The 23260-nt window shown below is 35.9% G+C and overlaps 1 protein-coding gene across 1 annotated transcript in view; it reads right to left on the reverse strand.

The window, feature by feature from the left end:
- COL21A1 (collagen type XXI alpha 1 chain) overlaps positions 1-23260 on the reverse strand; it is a 114413-nt gene that overhangs the window by 30890 nt on the left and 60263 nt on the right. Inside the window, exons 12-17 of the mRNA XM_054822413.1 lie at positions 22815-22868; positions 20206-20259; positions 19347-19400; positions 17685-17738; positions 17552-17605; positions 14145-14198 (exon numbers count right to left, since the gene is read on the reverse strand). Of these exons, the coding sequence (XP_054678388.1) occupies positions 14145-14198; positions 17552-17605; positions 17685-17738; positions 19347-19400; positions 20206-20259; positions 22815-22868 (324 nt within the window). The remainder of the gene's footprint in view (positions 1-14144; positions 14199-17551; positions 17606-17684; positions 17739-19346; positions 19401-20205; positions 20260-22814; positions 22869-23260) is intronic.

Genomic DNA, 23260 nt, shown 5'->3' on the forward strand with positions numbered 1-23260 from the left:
GTAATGTGTCAAACATTTGATAAATACTGTCTAAGACAAATATCTATGGAACAGTTTTTCAAACTATCCATTTTTCTTTCAACATCAAGACAAAAATATCTGAAATAATATCATTTTTCTCTATTAAAAATGATCATGATGTTAAAAGTTATCATAAAAATACTTCCTGTTTAAACAGTGAGACCTTCTGAAAAAAATGAAAAAGTAGTAAAATGTAAGGTAAGCATAGACCCTTTATTTCAGAGGTCATTATGTGGGGGGGGGAAAATCTACCAGCTTGTCTACTACTATTGTTGACTATTGGTAAATATTACGGTTTATTTTATGGTTTAAGCTACTATCTGCTTTCATACTTTATTTTTTATGAGGATGGTCAGTGAGGTTATTTTGCTGTGACTCTACCTTGTTTAAATTATATTAATTAAAAAAAAAAATTGATCCATTGAGTAACATTTAGAAACTTTTGTTAAAAGATGGTCACATTCCAGGCTGTTGCCCATTTATACAACAAAAATTCAAACTGTAACCCTAATGATCATTCATAATTCAGGCAGTGACACAACCCTCACCAATGAATCCCAGCAAGGCACTGAGAAACTGCAGTCAGAGTTTCAGTCTTAAATGGTCCATCATAGGCTTTTTAAGAAGATTGCCAGAATGGTACTAATTTTGACCTTACTCTTTCTTCAACAGGGTAACTGTTAATCAGAGTCAGCTGAAGGATCAGGTTTTAAACAGATAAAAGTCATGACTACTGATAAAAAGATGCTTTTTTTCTAGTGTATATGAGTTCTTTGAATTATATTTCAATCAAATAGTTCCTTCCATTCTGAAAAATCTGCAATTCTGATTCTGGGAAGACACTAAAGAACATTACATGAATTATAGCAACAGAACAAGATTCACAAAAGATATCTATCTACCCAGACGTTCCCAAGATCCCTTTAAACACCTGAAAAATATGACTGTTTATGTATTACTGATCCTTACTTGAAAAAGCATACTTGATGATACATGAGAGATTTACTAGAGGTATGTAAAAAAGTACAAGTCAAGCCATAATTTGGATAAAAGTACAACAGTCCAGATACTTTTTAGAAGATTACAGAAAATCCTTGATAATTCCTAATAGAATGAAAGACACAAACCCAATTTGGATAATGGATAAAACTTTCTACTGGGGAAAATAGCAAAATACATGTAAAAGAAATTCAATCAAGTTGCATCTGCTACTACTGAGTATTTGGAATTCATGACACAGAAAAATGGGCTAAATACAAAGAAGCATTCCCACAGACATAATGAACATCCACCGGACTAGCATAGCAGCCTTAAATTAAACGCAGGAAAGGAAAACGCATTACCAAGATTTTTGTAGTTATAAGACCAGAGTTTGCAAACACTTTTTTTGGCAAGTCAGCTATTAAAAATAAAACACACATATGTTAAATGTGGAACACAGTGACCCCTGTTGCATTGCCAACAACACAGACCTTGGAAAACTGCAATTTGAAAGCTGGAAATACTAATAGAAAATGAAAACTGTGTGTATCTGTCACAGGCTGAAACTAGCATCACTGTTTCTTGTAAATACCCTTCAAAATAATATGAGTATCAGACTTGTCAAATCTTTGTGGATCCAGACGAAACCCAAGTGCCCAGCCCTGCAGGTGACACCACGATGTCCTCCCTTCTGCCTGCTGTGCCAGGCACCAGCCTTATGCACTATGCAAAGCAACATCCAATCCAGTCTGTCTAAAAAGTTTACACTGACTTCTAACAGCTCACAAACTGACCCATGTTTGACACTCACATGTAAGCACACTGATATTCAAGCAGTTACATGCCATCAAAATGTTTGAAAATTTCTCCAGTACTTAAATTCTGGAGAAAAGCTCATGGTGGGTCACACAGTTTGAGCACCTTGCACACATAAGAGAGGGCAGGCTGAGGACGGCAGAGCCTCCTTGAAGGGCACTGACTACTGCTCTGCTCCTTGCACCCAACACGCCCGGCTGTCTGACACCACAAGAATCACAGCTCTGTTCATGCAGGTCACACTGATGCAGAAGAATGCAATGTTCAGCCATCCCCCTTTCCTGTAGCAAGGAGCCACTCAGTTAAATTAGGAGTGAGTAGCTTTAACAACAAATCATGCATTTTCTCCATACGGTGTGTGCTGTGAAACTTGTCACAGGATGTAGCAAATGAAAACAGTAAAACTGTGTTCCAGAAAGGACTGTAAAATTACTAGAAAATTGGTCCATTGCTGGCTATGAAGTTGGATGGGCCAGCATGCATTTTTGGCTAAGGAAGTCCCAAAAGATTTGACAGACAGAATCTGGCAGTAAATAACAGGCAAAAAAAAATTCATTTTCTACATACTCCTATTCATTGTCAGAGAAAACGTTCTGTGATAATTCCTTTGGTCTGAGTCTGCTTGGCAGTTCTTATCTGTTTAAGAAATAGCTAAGAAAAGTTGGTGCAGAGACCGGGATCAAACCCTTCCAGAGCACAAAGTAGGAAAATCACACCTTGGCTCATGTAGCGATCGCTGACACTAAATTTAATTTCTAAAACTAGTTACTAAAGCAAAAATTAATTTGCACAATAAGAGCCAAAGGTTGTTTCTGAAATGGTTTAATATTTCTGTAGTACATTTCTTCGTTCTTGGTCTTAGTGGATCTTACAACCTTGATTTTGCTGGTCCTGTAGTAATTTATTCCATAGTGGTCCAATATGAGTAAAATGTGTCAAATTCTTAAAGTCAATTTTTTTTAAGCTTGACTCAAGAACAGGATCCCATAAGCACTGTGTTCCTTGTGCTTCATTAGCTCAAAGTACTATTTGATTTGTGATGTGTAATCTTTATAGAACAATGGCTAAGCACAAATATCCAATATTTTTAAATTATCTGTCTGAAAAAACCCCAAATGCTGGTCATAACATACATAATAATGAAGAATTCCAATAAAACAACATGTGGAACAAATGAAAAATTACGTATTTTTATCATGATTTTTTTTTTCCAGTTTGGGAAGGAGAGGTCTTATACCATCACGATATTTTAATCTTAGCAGAAAAATTAATTAAACCTTACAAATGGATTGAAATTCACTCTGATTAAAGACTGTTTCGTTTTTGTTTCATTATGGATGGGAAGCTAGCCTGTATTCAGACAAGACTTTTCATAGCTTCAATTCACTGTAATTTTAATATATAAAATACAAAAACACTAACCGCACCAAATTTCCCCGAATTTGCTAGCCCCGTATCTACTTGAATGCCTGAGATTTGAGTATCAACAACTCAATTTCAGGCTTAAAGCTCTTTGTGGACAAGGACTGTCTTCATTTCTTCCTGAATAGAGGTGAACCAACTGATCTCAGTTACAAAACTATCTTTATCACCTTCTTTATAGCAAGAATATCGAGTATAGGCAATACTAATATGGTTTCTCTGATGAAAGGATTTTTAAGGCTCACAAATACTGCAGATCTCTCTTATTTAACTTCGCTATATCTTTTCCTATTTCTATGTTATAAGGTATGTGACAATCTATCTTGAAGAATTGGCATGACCCTAACTGAGCATACTGCACAAGAATAATGCAATGCTATTGATCATGAAGAACACATGGAAGAAGCATAACAAGAAACTGGTTACTCTGACACCCAGCTACCACTTGAACACAAAAATAACAAAGAAGCCCTGCTTTAAGTTGTTTGCTTGTTTTTCTCTTCCACATTTTCTGGAAGGGTTCAATTCAATTAACTTTAACTAATCTAAAGATCTAAACTGTCTAAGCCAGTTAAAAGAAATAGAAAACTTCAGAAGAAAATGACCCCTTCTATTTGAGACAAGTATTTCATGATAGGATGAATAATCCTATGCAGATACTAGTTTCATATCAGAGAAGAATCATAACACAGAGAAGGACTAAACACTAAGTAGACTAAGTCTACTTGACCATATGAGGTAAAATGAAAACTGTTCTGGATAATTATCAGAGTATAGACTGTAGACTAGATGCCCAGATGCAGGACTTAGAGCCCTGAAGGACTTACAGCCAGATTGCTTCATATCACCACCCTGACCGCAGTCTCAAGGAGGCTGTACCTCAGACCTTCTGAGGACATAGGTACAGCAAATCTTTTCTCTGTTTTGTCCCATATGTTGAAGAATGATGACTAGCAAGAAAACTGGCTACTGTGCTGCTACTACCCTGTTGAAGTTGGATCAGAAGAAGGAAAGTCAAACATCCTTTTGGTAATCCTCTTTCTACTTGTGGTTAAGTAACTCACCATAAACATGTTGCAAAGCACAGAACAGAACAGCAATGTGTAAATGAAATCAACTGAAATAATAAATATTTATGGCTGCTACATTCTAACTGAGTGTCTTCTTCGTTCATAGCCTACTGCCTACATTTGGTTTCTAAGTATAGCAATCAGCTAAGGGAAGTTTCTGTTTGGTCTCCAGAGTCACTGGAAACTCCAGCAGATATTTACCTAGACTGTAAATCAAAAAGCTAATTCCTAGTGTTCATAGTGTGTTAGGAAAGGAAGACAGAAATATTTAGGGGATGTGCTAAAGGCATTCAGACGTCTCTTCTTTTGATTATTATCTAGCATGAACATTACCAGAGACACAACTCATACCAAGAAGAGGGCGCTTTCCCTAGAAACCTGAAACACCACGTCCCTGGGCTCTATACAGCAACATTTGAGTACATTTAGGAATTCAAATCACACTTCATATTACTGTTGTATCAAAATGAAATGATACAAACCAGTGAGAATCGATAATGTGTGTGCCTAAAAATGAAATATGAAATTGCACACACAAACAGAAATTGCATTGTAAAGCACTACCTTCTACAACATTGCCCATGACTACATGGAATTACCAATGTACAATTTGAAAAGCTTGGTCTGAATTTTGTATTTAGACACATAAATGGGGGAAAAAAATAACCTACACACACTCTGCTTTTATTCACCATAGATGATAATCTTAGAGCTAAAACTTTATTGTCTGACAAATATTTAAAATTTAAAACATTTTCATTTTGCAGCATATGTTAAAACAATGTCAAAAAATCCAGATCCATCTTGATTTTCCGTATCTTGCTTCTGAGACCTAACAAAATGAAAGACCACAGTGAGCACAGTGTTTAGTGACTTGCCACTTAGGACAGGCACATATTAATTACATATTCATGCATTTCTCAGTCTAACATACGTGACACTTTCTGTGTGATTGAACAGAGCTGCTGAGCAATAATCTTGAACACAGCTGCTCTGAATTACAGAGGAAAGAAATGCAAAAATGGCATTCTTATTTATAATCCGGTGAACTAAATTAATATGTTCTATGCCTTGTATTTTTGCATAAAATCTACTGTCTAAATGACCATATATTGTTACTAAACTATTTTTAATTCTATTAGTATAGATACTAGAAACTGAGGTATTTCATATCCTACTTCTGTAATATGTGGGAGAGTGGAAACTTACCATAGACAAATACACAAATAATAAAGCTGGCATTGCTGCAAAATATTTAAACACAAAGAGAAAAAAATATCTTGCATATTGCTTACTTGTAACTCCTCTGCCACAATCCCCGAATGGGATGTTTACTCCACTTTTTTTTTTCATTTTTTGCTCTTTCGTCCCAATAAACTGCAAAAATATTACTTCAATAATTTCAAGTACTTTGTCATATATTTTGGTCAAAAGGTGATGCATATATGACTAAATCAGGCCAAAATCATGTGATTGTACTGCTACCCAATAAGCACTGTTGGATACTTTGGCTGTCACTAGTTTGTTCAAATTCATAAGTATTTCACTACGCATATATTTATTTTTCTGACCCTAGGCATACTGTTTCTGTTGAGGAATATACAAAATCCATTTTGCTAAAGATGCAATTTTGAATATGTTATCTATATTACTGAAGGATTGACAGTGTCTTGAATTGTTCTTTGAAAACTGTGGGAGTTAAGAAGAAAACTGTAAGGCAAGAATAATGGAGAGATGTTGCTGTTTCAAGATTAATCAGCACATGTGAAACATTGTTTACAGGAAGGATAAACACCAACTTTCCTGGCATTAAAATGGTAGACGTCAGCCCAATACACAACATATACTAGCCCAAACATTCTCTTCAAGCATCTCCTGCTTCAAAAAAGTGTTTCTTGGATGTAAGAAATTAGCACACAAGTTCAGGAATGCTCTAAGTACTATTATTGACATCAGGATCCAAAAGAATGCAAATGAGTCCTTTTTTAAATACCAGATGTCAAAGGAAGTGAATGTTAATCACTTAAGGCATACCTATTTTACATCAGTTCTACTGTATAACTTTCAACATCTTTAGTGGTTATTCTCTTCTTAGTGAGGTGAAGTAACCCACTATACCTGGAAAGTATTAGATCAGATCAAATTAGATTAAACACTTAAGCAAACACATAATGTAGTAAACTTACAGGGAAAGTAAAGAATGATTAAAGAACTTCTAAACTTTCTAACTCAGATCAGCTACCCAGACAGAGCCAAACTGGATTCTCTCTCTTTCTCTCTCTCTGTCACACACACTTTATCAAGTCCAGTAATTTTTCAGAATGTCTTTTTTTCAGTCCAAGCAGTAGTATATTAGCTAATATACTTGAAATGTATCTGTACATCATTTGTTCAAAATAACATAAAACAACTCATTGGAAATTATTTTGAATAATCATCTGTTATAGTAAACTGACTTTTTCCCACCTAAAAATACACTAAAAATCAAATTGTATAACTAAAATGTTCAAATATTGATAAACCATCTCTACAGGAAGGCTCACTGCAATATTATTCACCTCGCGTACTATGTTCAGTTTTGGGCCCCTCACTACTAGAAAGACATTGAGGTGCTGGAGCACGTCCAGAGAAGGACAACGAAGCTGGTGAAGGGTCTAGAGCACAAGTCTTATGAGGAGCAGCTGAAGGAACTGGGGTTGTTTAGCCTGGAGAAAAGGAGGCTGAGGCTGATGGGAGACCTTATTGCTCTCCACAACTACCTGAAAGGAGGTTGTAGCCAGGTGGGTATTGGTCTCTTCTCCCAAGGAACAAGTGATAGGATGAGAGTAAATGGCCTCAGGTTGCACCAGGGGAGGTTTAGATTGGATATTAGGAAAGATTTCTTCATCACAAGGGTTGTCAAGCACAGGAACAGGCTGCCCAGGGAAGTGGTTGAGTCACCATCCCTGGAGGTATTTAAAAGACATGTAGATGTGGTGCTTAGGGACATGGTTTAGTGCTGGATTTGGCAGTGCTAGGTTAACGGTTGGACTTGATGATCTTAAAGGTCTTTTCGCACCAAAACAGTTCTATGATTAATACTAAGAAAATCTAGTTTCTGGTACTCAGAAAGAAGGTAGTGATGTTTTTAAGCATGTGCATATTGCAGTCTCTGCAACTGACGTGAAGGTCTCCGGTCTCCTAAATGCACAAGCATTTAAATGGGCAAATATTTACATGTATTTTTGAGTAATATTACCACATGAGGGGATATCTGATGTGTACTGTATATATCCATACTGCCAAGTTGACTCACTCTTAGTTTCATACCAGATCTCTAGAATCCATCTTAGCCAAGCTGAGAACATAACAGCTGAAGGCTGAAGCTGCAGTATGAAGTATGATCATTCCCTCAGTGGGAAAAACCACAGGTGGAACAATGTGTGTCACAGCTCTTACTCTACAGACAGTATAAACGTACGCCTAAGCACTTCATCTGAGAATTAAAGCTCACTTTCTAGTACAGATAACTAATAAGTATAATATCAAGTTTAAAGTTTCTACACAAAAATTTCCAATAAATACCCAAAATTATTTTAATGCATAGAAGAAATTACTCTCTTCAGAAGAGTTTTCTGCATAAACAGGACTAGTACATTGGAATCAGTCCTAGAATACAAATAAATAAGCACTACCACTACTTTTGTGCTTTAAAGATAGTTACTGCACTCTTTAACATAACCGCACCTTAAAGTGTTTGCTGCAGGACAATTCTTTCAGAATCATACTGTTTTAACAGATTTTTTAATTTATACACGATTAAAAAATTATGAAGAGACATTTTAACAAACGACAAGCATCTGTTTATTGTAATACAACTCTTCCAGTCTCCAGGGAGATTTTAAATTGGTACAACATATTGGTCAGAGATATTTCTGTCACTGTGTTTACAAACCAGCTGCAATGGAGGAGTAATGCTGGTATGTAACGTCTATCAGCACATGAATTAGTTAGAAAAGTGTCGGCATAGCCATAAAAAGGTCACTATAGCATACAACCATAAAACAGATTACTCCCGAGTACTGTTTATAACTATTTATAGCACATGCTATTCATGTCCATAATAGGATTAAAACTACAGCTCCTTTTGTATTTCCTTACATCTTTTAAGAAATTGCCTTTGTTAACATTGCATCTATAAAATAGTCTTAAAGAAATGGCAGCAAGGTATGGCACCTTTTCTCCACTTAATATTCCAAAGTTATCAAATTTGAAATGATACTAACCAAAAAAAAATAAAATCTAAACATAGTACTTTCCTAAGTCTCTGTAGACAAAATAAAAATAAAAAAGATACTATATAATTATAGAAAATTAATATAATTAATGTAATTACATAGTGTGTGAAGACAGAAACTTTAAAATTAGAAATCATGAGGAACAGGCAGAAAGTGAGAATTAGATAGGACAGAACTGTTAGTTTTACAACTTAGAAAAGCAGGCATTATTTTCCAAGTTGCATTAGGTCAGTGGGTCCAAGTTTATTACAGCATTTATTGTGGCCTCAGTCCAGACTGAATTCAATGGGAATCTTTCCATTGACTTCGATATGCTTTGAATCAACAAATATGCTGTCATGTCTTATATCATCTTTGTCAACTGGGAATAATAGAATAGTTCAGACTAGTCTGCCTGAAGTTCAAGAAGTCTTTAACTACCTGTTTCTTTACAGCACCATTCTCATATTTATCTTCTTAATTGCAATTAACTCTGCCAAATATGTAGTACAGACTGAATTTAATTAAAATAACTTGTCAGTCAGAATGAAGAAGATAACCTAGGTTGTAAATAAAGTCTGTTAAAAATATATACACCTAAAGTGTACCTAAAAAGTTATAATTGACAGGAAAACTTGCATTCAGTCTAATAAATGTGGTGGAGCTTACAGCAAGCACTGTGTAATTAAAGAATGACTATTGAAAATATTGTGCTGTCAAAGCTGTCATCTCCCCCTTCCTCAAGTGGGAACAAGACTAACAACATCTGTTATAGTAGCTCCAGCAATCAGAAAGCCATCAGCAAGACTCTGCCCTGTTTACTCCAACAATTCAAAAATTAGAAGAAGAAATACAGAATCACTAAAAAGCTAATTCCATTAACCAAACCTACCTGTAAAGAAATAATGATGTATGGCATACGCCTACCGAAGTCTTACTGCATCAGCTGTTTATGTAGAAAAAACCACCCCACTTAAATAACCATTTCACTTTACACATAAATGTATTTACAGGTCAATGTCAGAATTTGCAACAAAGAAATTAGGTATTATTTCGAGACCCGCAAGACATCATTTGCTGAGCAAATAGTAGTCCTTACTTCCCTTATGACTGTAACTCTGACACTTTTGAAAAGCAGACCATCAGTGTTCAGAGTTCCGCTGCTACTATCGAGGCAACTCAGACTAATAAAAAAGCATGAATGTTAGATTTGAAGCTAAGAATTTTGATAGACTCACACCAACAAGTTTGCTGAGTCTCCTGATCACTTTTCTCTTAAAGACTGACAGGAAATAATTTCTTCTAAACATATTACTTATAAAGAGAGTGCTATTTTATAGCACTGCCTACTTTAAGGCAATATAAAACTTGAATGAGTATTTAGTACTCTATGAAACATTTTCACAAGTATTAAATCCACACAACACATGATCTTTTGAGCACTGGAAATACAACAGGATTTTTATGCTTTAATCTACTGAGAGATTAAAAATAGAAGTACAACAATAATTAGACTAGGCACATTAAAAATAAACTAAGTAACACTTTCAGAAAGAAAGATTTTTTTCACAAGGCCTATTGCAAATATATACTATAGAGTTTTTAGGTTTGTTTCTAATTGAAGTATTTCATAACTCAGTATATAAATGCAGATATAAAATATAAATGTTGAGTAAACAACATCTTATTAACTAAAACTGGTACAAACCAACATAACATGAACATAAAGTGCATCAAGCAAAGCATATCGTTGTGATCACTGAAAAACGCATTTGTGCGTCCATATGGTGTAGTATTGCACTTCCACTGATCTCAGCCAGTGGTCATCATCTGTTTCAGTCAACATTAATACACTGTGCTGCTCCTTCTATTTGTGAAACAGGAAGACAGGACTGACAAAGTATTCACACATGATGCTGCGTTCTCAAATATTGTTACCAGAAACAAGTCTGCAAATACAGTTGATAAATATGACAACTAAAAGTACAAAATTTGAGCTTTTTTTTTAATTAAGTTGGATAGTACGTTTCCTCCTAATCAGACTAGCATAGCTCTTCTACTCTACTGTCTATTGCAAAGGTTTTGACTGTGAATTTTAAATTTCCTTCCATGAATAGTTTGAAACAATTACCAAGTTTTGCATTGTTCACAGTCCCACCTTATTCCACAGGTATATGGTCTCATATGGTCTACCTAACTTAACCAAGTTAAATGTACAGAAATCATGTTAAAATTACTTTCTGATTCTGTTGTAGACTTGAAGGGGGACTTGAACACCTTAAAATTTGCACATCTCATCTAACTATATTGGATAATCTTATAAAAGATGTTCCTTTTTACACACCATTGATTCATTTCACATTTTTCACTCAAATAGTTTCCTATGCAAGAAAGACAAGAGAGGCAACACTGAACACAAGACTATTTAACAAGCCATCTTGCCTCATGGTGTTGCACCATAAGGTTTCCACTAAAGCCAATTTGTTCGTAGGGAAGAGATCTAGAAAACTGTATAATAAGGGAGTGGGGGAATATTACATGGCACACAGAAGAAAAAAACACCAAAAAAAATTTTGTTCTGCATACCACCATATAACTAAGGCAGGAATTTTCTTCCTTTAGGTGCTGTTTCTATTAATCTCAGCATGGCTATAGATGCAGTAGAATTACATTAACTTTAGGTTTGCTTTCCAAATATACAAGCTACCTGGCTATACCAGTTTCTATGTTGTATTTTAAAGATTTCTGCTTTATGAAGAAAAATACAACAACTTCTGTTGGAGATTTCTATATCCTCAGTTTATCTTGAACACGTTTCAAAAAAGAATTTTGCTACTATAACGTAGCATAACATATACATTTTTCAGAGAATGCATTGATCTAGATCTGACATTCCTAATGCCATTATAAGAGATCAGTTGACAAACTGGGAATATTGTGCCAGTAACGGTGGCAGTCAGGTCAGAAGCTGAAAGCCATGTTATGCTGCTATCGCTGGCACAAATGAGGCCACATCTGAGGTCTTGTGATGTGACCTAAATATCAAGAGCAAACTCTACCATTTTAAGTGTTTGCAGCTGTATTTCTGAAAAATATGATTTCTGGAGAGTAAACATGAGCAGTTGCAAATGTTCAGACATATTACTTGTGGCAGGACAGCATATGCTAGGCCTAGAAGAGTGCTATAAATGTCCTGCCAGCTTCACCCACAAGAACTCACTTCAGAGTTCCCATCTGCATGACTGTAAACACAAGGAGAGGTCTAACACAGCTTCCACTGAAACCAAACTCTGACAAAACTCTACCTATGTTAAAAAGGACGACCAGACTGAAATTAAGCTCAAATAAATCTTGATTTATTCTATCCTTTAGACAGTTGGCCCCTCAAAAAAACGTATATATCAAAACAGCCTGTCATCAGTAAGATACATGACTAGTCATTAAACTACTCAAGTGACAGCATGACTGCACTTGGAGCATGGCCTATTTTTGTCATCAGTAAAATGAGCTTGATTACTAGCTTTACTAAATGCTATCTAAATTATTCTGTCCGCACTGTCAAATGTTTTTCTTACACAGAGTTGGTAGGATTGGGATGGCCTGGCTAACTTAAGTTCCAAATAGTACTATTGAAGGAAAACAACCACATCACTTGGAATTATTTACTTAGCTTTACAACCTACTTTTTCCTGTTCATAAATTTGAGGATTAATAAGAGTAATAATATACCAGAAAGTAAGTTGTCTGGAAAATAACCACATTTCAGAAGCTGAAGGCAAAGGGAATGCAGTTCAACTATGCTCTCCATCCTAGACAGTTGTCTCTTAGGTTTTGTCTCAAGATGCATTCATTTCACAACAATGCTCTTTTTATTTGCTAAAGCAAGAGGGATCATAAGATGGCTATTTTTAAAAAGATCAGCTTAAAAAATTAGGCCATGTCTAACACTAATGTGGCTGAATGGAAGAAATAAAGATTGTTTGCGGGTATGTTTGTGTGGGTGGGGTATCCATGCAACCTGCTGAGTTGTCCCAGGGCCGCAGTTGCATCTGGCTGGTTAATGATATGGAGTCATACAGCTTCAACAGCATCATCCAAGGCTTGTCTTGAGCTTAGGCAGCCTATTTGGCTATCACAGGGAGGGCACAGTAGAGTTCAGTCCCTCTATCCCACATCAGTTCCCTAACTACTAGGGTATCACACCAGAGAAGATCACACTGAATTGCACAGAAGAGAAGAGAGGAGGTGCTTACATGTTATACATCAAATACATGTTGGAGGAACAACAGAAACAACAGAAGCAATAAGTCGCACAAGACACCCCTCTCAGCCCCACAATCCAGCTCACTTTCCATCTGATGAAGGCCAACTTCATCTATAAGTCTTCTTCTATGTTATTTTACTGTGATTTTAAAATACTTCGTAGTGATTTTAATGTCTTAAATCTGCCAGCAGGAAGAAAGTCTCTTGGGAATGATTGCCCAGTGTTTTGCAGTCTACTGACAGTGTTTTTATGAGGTTTTGGTGAATATATAAAAAAATCTAAATGAAAGAGCTTGAGAATTTTTCAGCTGGGAGTGTTATTTCCACCTCCTCACTATCAAAACTCTCTACCAGATTTCAGTACCATATAATACATGTCGCATCTCGGTCTTACATTCAACACCACAAAATTTTCTAAACATCTAAAGCTATATCTCCTTATCCTATAATTCAAAATGTAATTCAGAATGTAATTCATCTGGAAGGCAGTGTTTCACAAACTGAGTTCCATTTACTGCTCTTGGCCTACAGAAGAATTACTGATGGTTTAAGACAGCTGGCGCTCTCTTGGCACTCAAAGCCTTCAGCTCTTTCTACAGGTATCTTGGCTCCTCTGCTTTACGCAAAGTCTGGTGGCCTTAAAGAGCCAAACAAGGAAACAAGGAGGACAAAGCCTAGCTATCACATAAAAAGAGGAGGAAAAAAGAGCTGCCCTGAGGAGCTGCCCAAACACCAGCAGAGGAACAATGTCTTTGGAAGCAAGCAGAAAAAAATATGCAGAAGCATGTTCTCCAGCTAAGCAAGAAGAACAGAGACACAGATAACATAGACAGTGTAACAAGATGCAAGGAAGTAAAAGACCAATAAAACTGGACAAAGGAGACAAAGTGGTAGACAGTGAAAAAACAAACTTAAAAAGTGCAATTAACGAGTATATGAAAGAACATACACCATATTGCAGAAATGAAAGTTAAAAACACCCAGAATCTTTCCTCGTGTAACTATCAATATCTAACTATACCATCCTATCAATAAGAAACAAGTCAATAATGAGACAATTTTATAACATGTATACAAATTGGCATATAACAGCAATATTGTTAAGAATCTTTTAATGCATCTTTGACTTTAAAGCCTTACTTCATTTACTAAATCCAAATTTAAAGATAAACACCAGAAAATAAAAAAGCGCTTTTACAAAAATGGATGTATCAGCCAATTAAAATGAAGTATAGCATCCTTCAACTCAAAAAAAAAAAAAAAGCAAAACAAGTAAATCAGTATATAAGCATATGTCATCAATTTAATCACTTACAGGCTCTCCCCGATGCCCTTCTAGGCCTGGAGATCCAGGCTGTCCGACTTCTCCCTTTAAAACAGAAAAGACTGTTAAACAGAATATTAAAAAAAGACCTTCCTTTGCATAATAAAAATAATAGTAAATTATTATTTTTAAGATAAGTAAAATGTAAAACCAATACACATGATCGAGGCTTCATCAAACAAATATCTCTTAAAAACCGTTTCAAACACACTGAGTGTTGTCAATCTGATATTACCTCACGCTGCATACAGCAGACAGCTGTCAAACAGTTTGCAAAAAGAGGTGACAGAGACAATTGTCTTTTGAATCAGAACAGCAATTACTGGTTGAAGAAGTGCATAAAAAAAGTAATAAATTGCTATTGTCTAATTGTTAGTACAACTAATAGTGTGAAAACTATTTTAAAACACTCCAGCAGTACCAGATATGATCAAATCTTTATGTCCTTACTCAAAATATGTATGATACCAAAAACATTCTGAAAATTTGAAGAATAATTTCATAAATAAAAGCACATAAAACAAATGCAAAGATCAATTAATATGTATATAAAATAATCTGGTAATAATTAACTTAAAATTACAAAAACTGTATTTGAAGTAACAATGGGTAGCATCTGGGTTTCAAGCCACACTTTTTTTCCACATTCTTTCCCAGAATGAATATTGTAAGAAAACAGGAAAGCTCCAGCAGAAATTTCCTTCAAAGACAGCCTGTTTGTTACTGCTCTGAATTTGATTACAGACCCAGAATGAAGCAATGTTTTATAGCAAGCAGATGTTGAAGTCAAGCTGACAAAATGTTTGAATGAAGAATATGGCTTGTGTTAACCATTATATTCTAAAATGAATAAAAACTAATGAGTATGTCATATTTTTGTACTACAATAATTAAGAAAATAGTCAAGAAAATGCCTTTCAGTTTAAATGTACACACATCCACAGAACTAATATATTGAATTATTTGTATATTGTGTACAAGCATAAAACCAGATCAAAATACTCTCCAAATTCATGCTTTATCAACATAATACTTCACTCTAAAGGACCACCAGTGACAGTTAAAATTCTATGTTAAAGAACTGCAACTATTACCAGTCCACGTTATCAAATACCAGAGAGGAAAAATCTAATATCCAATTATTTTTTCTACTTTCTATAGTACCAGAGAAGGAAAGTCTCCACCAACTTAGCAGAGGGGGGTGTGTGTATCTATATCATCTAATTGTCTTTGCCTGACATTTGCAAGTGTCAGAGAAACATGCTTTTGTAGATATATATTAATAATGACAATTTGTAGGCACGTATCAATGGGATTTGAAGATTAAAATTAAATGAATGTAGGAGTATTTAAAACTAAACCAAGTAACAAATAAAGAAAAAGTCCTTCAGTATCATAGAAATAATCTGCTGTTGGTTGCTTAAGTTAACCACAAAAATAAGTAATAAGAATTTTTTTTTTCATAATTAAGATTTACAACTTCTTTTACTAATCTATTTTAGCAGTATAAACTTAAGGGCAGTAAAAAAAAGCAGTACACCAACTTGACATAAAATAAAGTTATTCCACTACCTTTTAACACAGTCTCATTAGGCCTTCCAAAGAGAGCAAGCAAAATAGGAAACACTGAGTTTACCTACCATAAAAGTTAAATTTTATACGTACTTTTTAAAGGCTGTTATTTTAGATGTGTTCTAATAAATTTTTGAATTGCAGGATGCTTAGTTACACATTTAAGTTGGGCAATTTTTAGAATAACAGTGCTGTAGTGTTGTATGTAAGTGATAACTCCCCCCTTTAACTTCACATTAAGATGTTGACATGTGTTTTTCTACTTGAAGTTGTCTAGAGATACACTGGGGATCTAAGATCCCATTACAGTGAACAGGGGCTTGATTCAGTTACCTAATCAAAAATGCCTGGTGCTATTCAAGGTGCTCTAGGGCAGCCTAGGCTTCCACAATGGGCTGGCAGGTACCACCTACGGGAGACCTGTGTCCTTCTGAATTGGCACTTACAGGTCACCTGGGATACCCAAAACCAGCAAATAGGACTGCAAACCTATGAGTGATCTCACAAAAGTTATAGCAGTTAACAGTCAGCAGCTGAATGACTTTAGAGGCTCCATTTATTATATTTACTAGGAGCTTGATTCAGTTGTCAACACATAGACACGCAGAGCCATTTCCGCTGCAAACAAGGGTGAAAAATTTTTCAGTCGAGGATGGAACAAGTTGCCCAGTTGTGCAGTCTCCATGCTTGGAGGTCAAGACCCAGCTGAGCAATCTGGTATGGATTCAGTGCTGTCCCACTTGTGAGCAGGAGGCTGGTCCAGGAGAAGCCCCAAATAAAGTCCCCTCCAGCCTGAGAGAGCCTGGGATCCTACTGGATCGACCTTGTTGGCAGCTGCTGCCTGGAACTGTTTAGGTCTCTCATAGGTCGTGTGTCATATCTCCCTGCTGCAGCAGATGTCACAGATATGCCATGGTATCCCCAACTACTCTAGACAAGCATGGTCACAAAATGGAATAAAGACCCAGAATTCCAGCTACAGTAATCAGGATTTAGACAAATGCACTTAAAAGCACATTTGCATTTTTAGACACTGAAGGAACATTAATCTTGAGCAGCCCTAGATCACTTCATTGTTATTATTAAGAAAAATATTATAGAAACAAAGCTGCTGTTAAAAAGCTTTTTTAGATCAATTCAACTGACCATTTACATAGCATATTAAAATTTTTTCTTTTCCTATGAACTTAAAACTGATGCCGCTAAAGTCCATCTTTTCACAAATTAGAACAGTGCAAACAACAACTGGGTAAACAAAATGTCCAGTGAGCTCACAGACTGCAATACATAATAGAAATATCAGATCCTGTAGTCTTTTTTACTGTAGGCACCTAGTCCACTTGAAAAACTGTTCTAAATTAAATATAAAGGGCACTGCACAGCAAAGAGAATATGAACATAAACATGAATCCAGTACTGAAGGTATTTTCCACTAACTTTCATCCAGCTCCCTTCAAAAGCAATAATAGTGATCAGATTACTTCCTTCTTAACTGTACTCAACAGGTATGTTCTGTAGCGTATGCATGTATATAAATTTCATTAACAGATTCACAGAGTTAGAGAAACACAAACAGGACAAGGGAGACAAAGTATAAACAATCTCTGATGATCACTAAGACACTCTTAATAAGAGCTTTGCCCCTGCTCACAGATGAACCGAAATCAATGCAGTCTGTCCATTGACTGCTGTAAACTTTGGCATTTCCCAGTAACACACATCATTTTAACTTCCAGTAGTTCTCCACAGAATAAACTGGGTATATTTAGACCAATAGCAACGCTATTAAAGACTTTGGCAAGATATGAATATACATTTGCACATACCTTGAAACCAGGACTTCCTGGTAATCCATCTTTCCCACTTCTGCCAGGGTCTCCCTGTGGCAACGGTTAAACAGTCATCAGTAGGTGAATTAACAAGCAAAAGTTAAAGGCAAATTGTCTTCATAAAACTTACGGATCGCCCAGGCATTCCTGGAAACCCCGTATCACCTTTCTCTCCTTTTGAACCCTGAGAAATACAGCAAACAAGAAGTAAGTAGTGCTCAATGTTTATGCTGCAAATTCGGTACAAATAACCTATGATTAATGTATGTTATTTCTTATTTTGAAAATGTATGGAAGATCTGTTTCTTTCTTAACACAGGCAGTGGTCAATTAATAACTACCCCTTGTTACAGAAATGTAAATATACTCTAAAATACAGAAATGTGAACACAGACTCTCTTTCAAATTGCTTAAAACTCTAGACCAATAAATACATGAAAAAACATAAGGACAGGTGAAAATGTAACTGTTAACATTGCATGAACAAAATATGTGCTCTGAAATATAAATATTTACATGCAAGCACATCCTGCTTTATATAAATTACAGATTAAAACAACATCTCTTTTCTAGGCCACTACCAGTCTCACTCCATTCGTGTGCTCGTCTCCTCACACCCCTTACTCGTCCCTCTCTCCATTTTGGTTATATCGTTCACATACATTTCTATGTATTAAAAAGCACAGACTTCTTTGCAATTTAATTACTGCATACACCCCATATTAAAGGCATAGACATATTTGCAAAAAATATATTTATAAGCATTTTGTGTTACGTCAAAATGAATTACATCGATCCATTAACAGAAGGATGAACAGAGTTCTCAAAATATCCAAATAAGCAGAGCATGAGTTTAATATTACTAGACGTAAGTATATCCAGTAACTGCAGTGGAATTTTTTCTAAGTCAGGACTGCAGAAATAAATTCTCTGTGCACACATCTATTATAAAAATATAAATTATATTGTATTGGGGGCAGGTGCCCAGGCGCTGGCAGCAGGGACTGCAGGGCAGCCCCTGTGAGGAGAGGCCGGGGCTGCCCCGTGCCGGACACAGCCGGTTCCAGCCGGCTTCGACCCACCCACCGCAGGGCACAGCTGAGCCCCATAGCCAAGGTGGGGGAGTCTCTGGGAAAAGGTATTTTAAAAAGTGCAAAAACATAACACAGGCAAAGTAAAGAGTGAGGGGAAAAGTGAAACAACTCTGCAGACACCGAGGTCAGTGAAGAAGAAGGAGGGGAGGAGGTGCTCCAGGCACCAGAGCAGAGATTCCCCTGCAGCCTGGGGAGAGGACCATGGTGGAGCTGTGGCAGCCAAGCTGCAGCCCATGAAGACCCCATGCAGAGGCAGGTTTATCCTGAAGGACTTCAGCCCATGGGAAGGACCCACGCTGGAGCAGGGAAGAAGTGTGAAGAGAACAGAGAGGAGCCTTTATAGACTGATCACCCCACCCTGCTCCCCATTCCCCATCCACAAAGGAGTCAAGTTGAGCCTGGGAAAAAGCAAGGTAGGGGGAAGGTGTTTTAGTTTTTGTTTCTCACTATCCAAATCTATTTTAGTTGGCAAAAAATTAGATTAATTTTCCCCAAGTCTGCTCATGACAGTAACTAGTAGCTGATTTCCCTGTCCTTATCTGGACCCACAAGCTTTTTCCCTCTTATTTTCTCCCCCTGTACTGTTGAGGAGGGGGAACGAGAGAGTGGCTGGGGGGGCATCATGCAGGCAGCCAAGGTCAGCCCATCACAGATACCAACAACATTTTGCTTAATTTTATCATTATAAATTTGCTTGCCTTTTTTCCATATATTCCTGGCACTCCTTGATCTCCTTTAGGACCCCTTTCTCCCTAGACAAAATATGTGTGAATAAGTTAATTTTTAAAATAGAAATAGTTATATACAGATACATATACAGAGTATACATGTATAGCAGCCATAAAATAAAGCAGACAAAGAGCTCAATCTGATATAAAAAAATATACTCAAGACAGTAAATGCAAATCTTCAATTTTCCAAGGCCTCCTAGGGGAAAAGCCCAGAATGTCCAACGCTGCTGGTGAGACAATCCACAGCTCACAGGCTTAATGTGTCTATTTTCAATGGAAGGCACTTGGAATTTCTGGTCACTTCAATATAGATAAGAACCTAAGTGAAAATTCAGCTCTTTGAAAAGCGCTGCACTCTTTTGAAGACCTTATTTGAAAGTTTAAAACACAAATTTGGTAAAACTAAGAAGTAAGTTCAGTTGACTACTAACACAAAAGAGCAAAAGATATGGTTGATGATGTTTTGGGAAACATACTCGTGAAATAAACTCACTGGGTTAGTCCAGAATTATCCTTCAAAAGGCTGTCACTCAAATTGAATGACTTCAGAAAATTATTTTTTTAAATCAAAGTTCAAAGTAATTAACATAGAATCCCGCGGAACAGAACAAAAATGAAAAAACAGGTTGTTTCCATTGCTTGATATGTATGTAATGAAGTCCCATGGCATGTATTTCCCTTCAATTTCAGCATCATATCCATTAATTTTATGTAGTTCATCAAATGACTGACATAATATTGTATATAAACTTAGTTTTCCTTTTAATTAAACTATAGACCAAGCTGAAACACATGAATATTGTAAGAAGAAATATTTAATTTCAACCTTTGGTGCTGGCATCCCATGTAATCCAGGAAAACCAGGTAGTCCGCGGTCACCCTAGAAGAGCAAACATATTTTAAATCCTTTTATCTAAAATAGTAGTAATATACTATAATACAATTCATATTATCAATGATTAACAAATAGTGGAAAGACATATATCACCATATCAACTACATAACATTGGTATGCTGACTGATGACAGTTTGTTAATCTTTAAAAAAGATATATAAAAGAAAAAATTAAACAATCACTAAATTTTTTAGAATAAATTTTACTGTAATCTCTCAACAAGGCTTATGGAGGTTCAAAAGTAGCAATTTAGCTTTGACAAGAGGAAAAAAGCTTTGAAAAGAGCTTGGAAAAATCTCTGTAGGAGCTGTGATAATTCTACCATCCATTTCTAATTCCTGAAGAATAAGGAAATTCCCTACATTTGGGATGGCTTCCCTCCTACCTCTTACTGAAAATATCAAAGATCTACTGACCTCATCAAATTTCTCACCAGCTTACTGTGGATGAGTACACTATTAAAAAAATAAGGTATTAAATACTTTCTCTAAAAAAATAAACAAAATGAAGACAAAATACGCTGATAAAACAACTTTGGCAATTTGACAAATGAGTTCTCATTTCAGTGGAAGAAAGATTCCACTTTGGTAAATGCAGTTGGCAAATGAAAACACAAGCCAAAACATAGATTCTTTTTATTGTCCTCACAGGTGTCAAATAATCAGGACTTGCAAAATTATGCTATCGGTACTGAAGATATTTATCTGACAATATGTCTGCAAGCTCCCTTGAGCAATTACAACAAAAAGCTAAACTATAACTCGGCACTACCTGACTTGAAACAATAAAAACAAGCTTAGTTGCCTGTTTTAGTGGACAGGATCTACTTCACTCAGGACAAGAGGCCAATTGACAAAACATTTTTGGACAATCACAATGTTTTTCCTTTGTTAATATCTAACTTTATATTGAGCAATATATTTCAATTTGTTTAATGTATTTCGATCATAAAGGAGGAATAATAAATTCTGCTCAGGAAGTTATTTTATATATCTCAAGTTCTAAGACAAAGGGTAAAAGAAAACATGTCTCAGTGGTATTTTTCAAACCCACTCATGTATAAGCAGATTTGGAGAGCTCTGTCACATATTCACAGATGACAGGAACACGACCACAGGAATGACAGCTTGTCTGTTAATGTTATCAAAATATCTCTTGACAAATATATATTGAAAACAGGCAATGGAATGGAGTTCAAAAAATGAGCAAACCTTATAAAATAAACACTTATGCATCCATTGCTTCTTAATGAAAAAGAATGTAGCCTCAGTTTCTGCTCAGAAGTGGTAATTCAATTATTGGATAAAATAAAACACTTGGCAATGGAAACAGTTTTAAATTAGTTGCTACAGAAACTTTACAAGTAACGGGATGAAATTAAGAGATGAAAATTTGGACTGAATCATCAGGAAAAAAATTCTAATGGCAAGACCTATTTTACAACGGAAGAAGTTTTCTAAAACAGTGGTGGAAGCCCGATTTCTTGGCATATTTTAAACAAGGCTGGACTGAGCATTAGGAAATATTCTATCTGTCACAACCCTGCACTGCCAGGAGAATAGAGCTTTTCATCGTCAGTATCTTACTTTCATCACGTGGCCCAATACTGACTGATCAATTAGATTAACATCTAAGATCAATGAGATTAAGATGCCTAAAGCACAGAACACATAAGCACATTTTTCAGCTCTAATCATACATTTGAGAATTCTGCTGAACAGTGATGAATTTAAGGATCTGCTTTTAATATTGGGAACTTGAGAAGAAGGAATTTCTACAGTAAAATCCATTTGGAAAACAAGTGTTTGTTTTACAAAAAAGGCTTTGAAGTTTTAATAAACCAAAAACAAAATATGTTTTTATCACAATGAACTTAGAACTTTTCTAAACACTGGGCAAAAGTGTGAGAGAAAGGTGGACACAGATATTTACATAGCAATAAGACTTGCCAATAGCCAATGCCTAGTTTATTCACTGTGTATACAGGAGATCCAGATTCAAGTTTATTCCGATTAACAGAAGGGAGTTATATATAAGCTTCCACATCTGTCTGCAGCTCCAAGCTACTGGCTACACCTCAGGTGGAATTTTTCCACAAAAAGCTTTGGTTTCAATTAGTCAGTGTTTTCTGATAAAAAGTGCCATCCAAAAATTCCTACCTAGCTCATCTGGATGCTCACTTATAGAGAAAAAGGGTGAAAAGAGATAGAATGAAACCATTCTGACAGATGTCTGTATCGTGTTTCCAGGTACCCATATTTAGATGTGCTTTCTAAATATAAATTATTCAGTGCAATAAAGGTGTTACTGTTAGTGCGAAAGCCTATATACACTTTATTAAATTAAGCAGACCAGACTCAGAATTGAAGTAACATTCTAAATAAAGGATTTTTATTCCTTCTTTATTACCTTTTTAGCAAACAATTCTCACAGAAGCCTTATGTGAAAATATTGATAATTGTACAACCAAAAATGATAAATGGTAAGAGTAAAATCTTTTTTTTATTACTGGACGTTTTTTGTTTGGGTTTTTTTTTTACCTTAGCCCCATCCTTCCCTGGCTCTCCCTTGATACCTGGTAAGCCACGTGGTCCCTACGAGAGAAAAAATGAAAACCAGCTCAAGTACTAATACAATTTTATACAGAACAAGACACAGAAATGTACTACAACATGACCCAGGGACTGATGTGTCAGCTGGATTATCAGAACATTTTGGTAACTGGATACAAAAGCATGTATGGATATGGCACACTATCATAACCCATGACTGGGGAACACCAAAACAATTCTTTGCTCTAACCAAGCACCACCCCAGGAAAAAAAGACATCACACAGCCTGTACTAGTTCAGAGATGTCCCCTTCCTTTCAAATGTCCATCAGACAGCCTTCACATATGCTATGTTGAAGGCTCACTTTTGGCCCCTGCATGCTCTCAGATATTTAATTCAACAAATTAGTAAGTCCTCAGCTATCCAGCCAGACT

The sequence above is a fragment of the Grus americana genome, chromosome 3 (genome assembly GCF_028858705.1).
Source record: "Grus americana isolate bGruAme1 chromosome 3, bGruAme1.mat, whole genome shotgun sequence".
Lineage (NCBI taxonomy): Eukaryota > Metazoa > Chordata > Aves > Gruiformes > Gruidae > Grus > Grus americana.